At 36.6% G+C, this 4,153-nt stretch overlaps 1 protein-coding gene across 1 annotated transcript; it reads right to left on the bottom strand.

Moving 5' to 3' along the window:
- Positions 1-2,048: 2,048 nt before the first annotated feature.
- Positions 2,049-3,844, bottom strand: LOC142548038 (glucan endo-1,3-beta-glucosidase 13-like). The gene is made up of 2 exons (XM_075656404.1): positions 2,484-3,844; positions 2,049-2,236 (listed from the first exon to the last, which is right to left on the bottom strand). Exons 1-2 carry the CDS (start codon positions 3,808-3,810, stop codon positions 2,217-2,219), a joined length of 1,347 nt encoding a protein of 448 aa, XP_075512519.1. The 5' UTR covers positions 3,811-3,844; the 3' UTR covers positions 2,049-2,216.
- Between the last annotated feature and the right edge of the window lie 309 nt (positions 3,845-4,153).

The following is a 4,153-nucleotide window of genomic DNA, read 5'->3' as shown; positions in this document are numbered from 1 at the left end:
AAAAAATCATAAGTATCATGTTGTTTAGATATGCACCTAAATAGTATGTGTAATGGACATTTAAAAAAATTTGGACATTGATCCATTGAAAATATGATTAAATATGATGATTGTGTTATTGTGGATTTAATCAAATTATGTAGAGCCCAAACAATAAAACTACACGGCTCATTGATTAAATTTTTAAAAATTTTGTATGCATAAAATGGTAATGTTTATTCAATATATTTATTATTTTATCTTGTGTCAACTCATGTGTTAAACTTTTATAATTTACTTGTCGATTATTTGGTCTCTTTTCTTGAATTCACGTAGTTGGACCCATTTCAAAAAAATAAAACACAAAAAATTGTGATACTTACCTATTTTACATATCTTTATTTTCTATTTTCTTAAATAAAATATTATATTTATTAATTAAAACAAATCATATATTTTTACAATATCGGTTCATTATATTTATCATTTTGTTATTTTGATAGTTTATATTGATAAATTTCAATCTTGGCAACATATCTTACAATTTTTGTCAATTTCAATCTCTTCTCAATATAATTGTTCATATGATACTGCATTACGTTAGAGCTATGTTGATGTTGTGGCGCACGAAGAAAAAAATCGCAAAGAGATAAATATATAACTCGTAAATTATATTTTCCTTATATCTATTTTTTGGTTCATGACATCAAAAATGGCTCGAAACACTCCAAAAAAGTTCTGCTCTTGAATCAAATATGAAGAAAGTCATTCCAGCTTAGACATGCTTGAAAAACTCAGACGTGGATGAAAATTTTTTTGTCTCAAGGACTATTTGTTTGCAACAGCATTTGCTACATGTATAATTACAATTTGCGCCGATAAAATATGAGAAAAATGGCTCGAAACACTCCAAAAAAGTTCATTCTCATGAACCAATCAAGAAGAGCAGTATGGAATTGAACTATGGCGTTGGGAAAAAAATGTATCTGGTCCAACTATATAACAGCAAAAATTCCACATATTAATGCATATATGATCCAAATTTTCAGAATCAAGAGTGGAGATCAGAATCGAGAGAAGAAAATTAAAAACTGCATGTCATCCCCAAAACCAACGGGGGGAAATAATAAAGTTAGTTGATTGATCAAGAGAAAATAATCCGGAGATATTTGGGTAATGCACACCTAAATTTAACAATAGTTGACGCCTGAAAAAAAAAACAATGAATGGAAGAAACCTGCAGCATTTTCGATCGAATGCGATTAGATTTTCATGAAGACAAATTCTTTGGCAGAGAGCATGAAACCCAAATCAGTTTTTAGTCGAAGGAAAACTTGGAAGGTGGGAAGATAGGAAGGGGGGAGGAAGACACTGCACGATATGAAATGAGAAGTTGATCCCCGATTTTACTATATTATCCCTAGCTTACAGATCATCATTACCCGCTGCCATGCTAACAACGACGAGGATATTTATGTAACATCGTACAATTGTCAAACAGTTCTATACTTTAACTAAATAGTAGAGATATTTTTTTATAAATTAATTATAAAATTTATAAAACTATTTTTTGTTATTATTACATTGGCATAACCTTTCGAAATTGTGGTGTTGATTAACAGTTAAAAGTTGGTATATATTACTGATATATTAAAAAATTAACATAATTTGCAAATTCAAATCTTCAACTACTTATTCATGAATCATGATCACTCAATGATGTATAAATGAATGATAATGGAGTAAGTCTCTTGTGAGAGGGTCTCACGAATCTTTATCTGTAATACGGGTCGATCCTACCGATATTCACAATAAAAAATAATATTCTTAGCATAAAAAGTAATATTTTTCATTGATGACTCAAATAAGAGATCCGTATCACAAAATACGATCTATGAGATCGTCTCACACAAGTTTTTGTCATGATCATGATTCATCACTCAGTACACGTTTCATGTGTTGAATGAGCAGGAACAATATTCATGTGAGTAACATGAATAAAACCCTATTTTAAGCTCAAACGAAATTTTTTTTCCCCAAATTTCAAATTAAAAATAATTATTTACTTCAATTATTATATTCATTTACTTCTAGCCAAGTCACCACCAAAATTAAACAAGAAAAAGAGTACAATACAAATTAGTTAACTACTAATAAATAATAATAATAATGATAACAATGATTAAGAATCCAACTACTACTAAGGATCAAGAAAAGCTCAGTCTCCAAGGGGCCGATCACTCGCAGTCACCAAACTCTGCAAGACATAAAATTAAACATTTGTTTAGTCTTCAAATCAATTAAATGTTGCTTAAAAAAATCAAATAAAAATGAGTGTAAAAAAATTTATAATTAAATATTTATTTTTTCATAAAAGATAATCTTTATTTATTTTTTTTAAAATAAGATTTTGTGTTTGAAATTATTATAATTTTGTACAAGTCATATATATGCAACAATTTTACTACTTTAGTTTAGATTTTAAGGTTGACTGAAAATTTTACCTGGGGATTGAGTGACCACGTAGGCGGCGCCGCCGAAATAACAGGTGCCACTCCGGCGACCCTTCATCTGATAGTAGCGGTTGAACGCGAGCGAGGCCTGACCCACCGCCGAGTTGGGATTATAACACGCGCCACCGGGCAGAATCCAACGGCAATCTACGCCTCCTTCGTCACACACATAATCCAGTGCTTCTCTCAATTTCTTTTCACCAACTTCACCGTTCGCCATGCACCATGTCTGCCCCACTCCTCGGCCGTTATTTAGACTCTGCAGCGTGAGTGAGATATCGTAAACTTTCTGTTCATTCGGGTAGAAAAGCCCGTAGTTCCTCTCCGAAATGGGCCCGGGTTTCCCATTCTCGTTGAAAAGCGCGAACAAATAGACGTTTAGAGGCTCCTCTGGCCTCAATGGGGTCCCATTGCCAGCGAGCACTCTGCGCACAAGGTTTCCGTTATAGGCAGCAGCGTTTTCTAGACCTGCACCAATCTCATCTCCGTCACCCTTCGATGGCCACCCGGTTTCGGAGACCACCATTTTCACATCACCGAATCCCAGTGCATCCATTGCTGCAAAAACGGCGTCCATTTGAGCTTCGAACAAGCTCTTGTAAACAAGCCCATTGTTCGGGTCCGCAACACCGGCATTATCGCGGAACAAGGCGTAGTCTGACGAGATCGTGTCTGCGTTGGCAGAATACGCGAAAAATGGGTACACATTCATCATGAGGAAGGAATCGGTTTGCTTCAGAAAATTCAGCAGTGGTTTGATTACCGATTCGGCGAGCTCCGATTTGAAAACACCGGACGAGGAAGGGTAGGAGGACTGGAGTGCACTGAGAGCTATAGGGGACGAAACTTTGATGGAAGAAGCGGCCCCGAATTTCACGAGGGATGCGTAGACGTTTTTCATGGCGGGTACGAGGAAATGAGTAGTATTATTGGGGTCCACGAAAACTTCATTCCCGACGGCAATTGCTTCAATCAGCGTGTTCGGGTAATAGGTAAGAATGTTGGACTGCACCCACTCGTCAGTGAATGATAAATCGGCGGCGGCTGCGGATAACTCCTCGTTGGGAAGAGCTACGGTGACGGAGATCCCAGAGCCAGAGAGGGCTGAGAGGACAGCGGAATCCGTGTCATAAAGCTTAACTTTTGTAATTCCTTGCAGTTTGAGGAGCTGTACCACCTGCTGCGGCGGTGGAAGATTGTTGGCCAAGCGGCCGTAGTTGATACCTATGACGCCGGAGTCGCCGAGAACAAGGCGGAGAGAGGATAGTATGAAGAAGAAAGCTGAAAGTGAGTGGGTGAAGTGGTTGGGAGACTCCATTGTTGAATGTCCGCCCTTGTGTGCAAACACGAAGGTTTAAATAGTGGAGAACACAAGAGTCGTGGGGGTGGGTCGTGGGGAAGTGGGTTAGAAACTTTTACTGAAAATATAAACGTTAGATCTGCCAGTTCCGCTTACATTTTTGGTACGAAAACAAAGATTTCATAATTGCAGGGTGGGCCATTAATTATTTGGCGATCGATCCTGTTACAACGGGCATCCAGTTTTGCAATTATTAATTAACGAGTACACGAACGAACCGTGTGTTTGTATAAAATTTTTTATAATTTATTTGGTTTATATTCGAGGATTAAAATGTAATTATAAGAAAAAGAATAGAAAA

The sequence above is a fragment of the Primulina tabacum genome, chromosome 6 (assembly GCF_025594145.1).
Source record: "Primulina tabacum isolate GXHZ01 chromosome 6, ASM2559414v2, whole genome shotgun sequence".
Classification (NCBI taxonomy): domain Eukaryota; kingdom Viridiplantae; phylum Streptophyta; class Magnoliopsida; order Lamiales; family Gesneriaceae; genus Primulina; species Primulina tabacum.
This window is presented reverse-complemented; position numbering and strand designations above follow the sequence as displayed.

Bases quoted from the DNA above. Each gene is read 5' to 3' on its own strand.
- LOC142548038 (XM_075656404.1), bottom strand. From the start codon at position 3,810: ATGGAGTCTCCCAACCACTTCACCCACTCACTTTCAGCTTTCTTCTTC. The intron at 2,237-2,483 runs GTAAAATTTTCA...TATGTCTTGCAG, and splicing joins CGTGGTCACTCAATCCCCAG to AGTTTGGTGACTGCGAGTGA.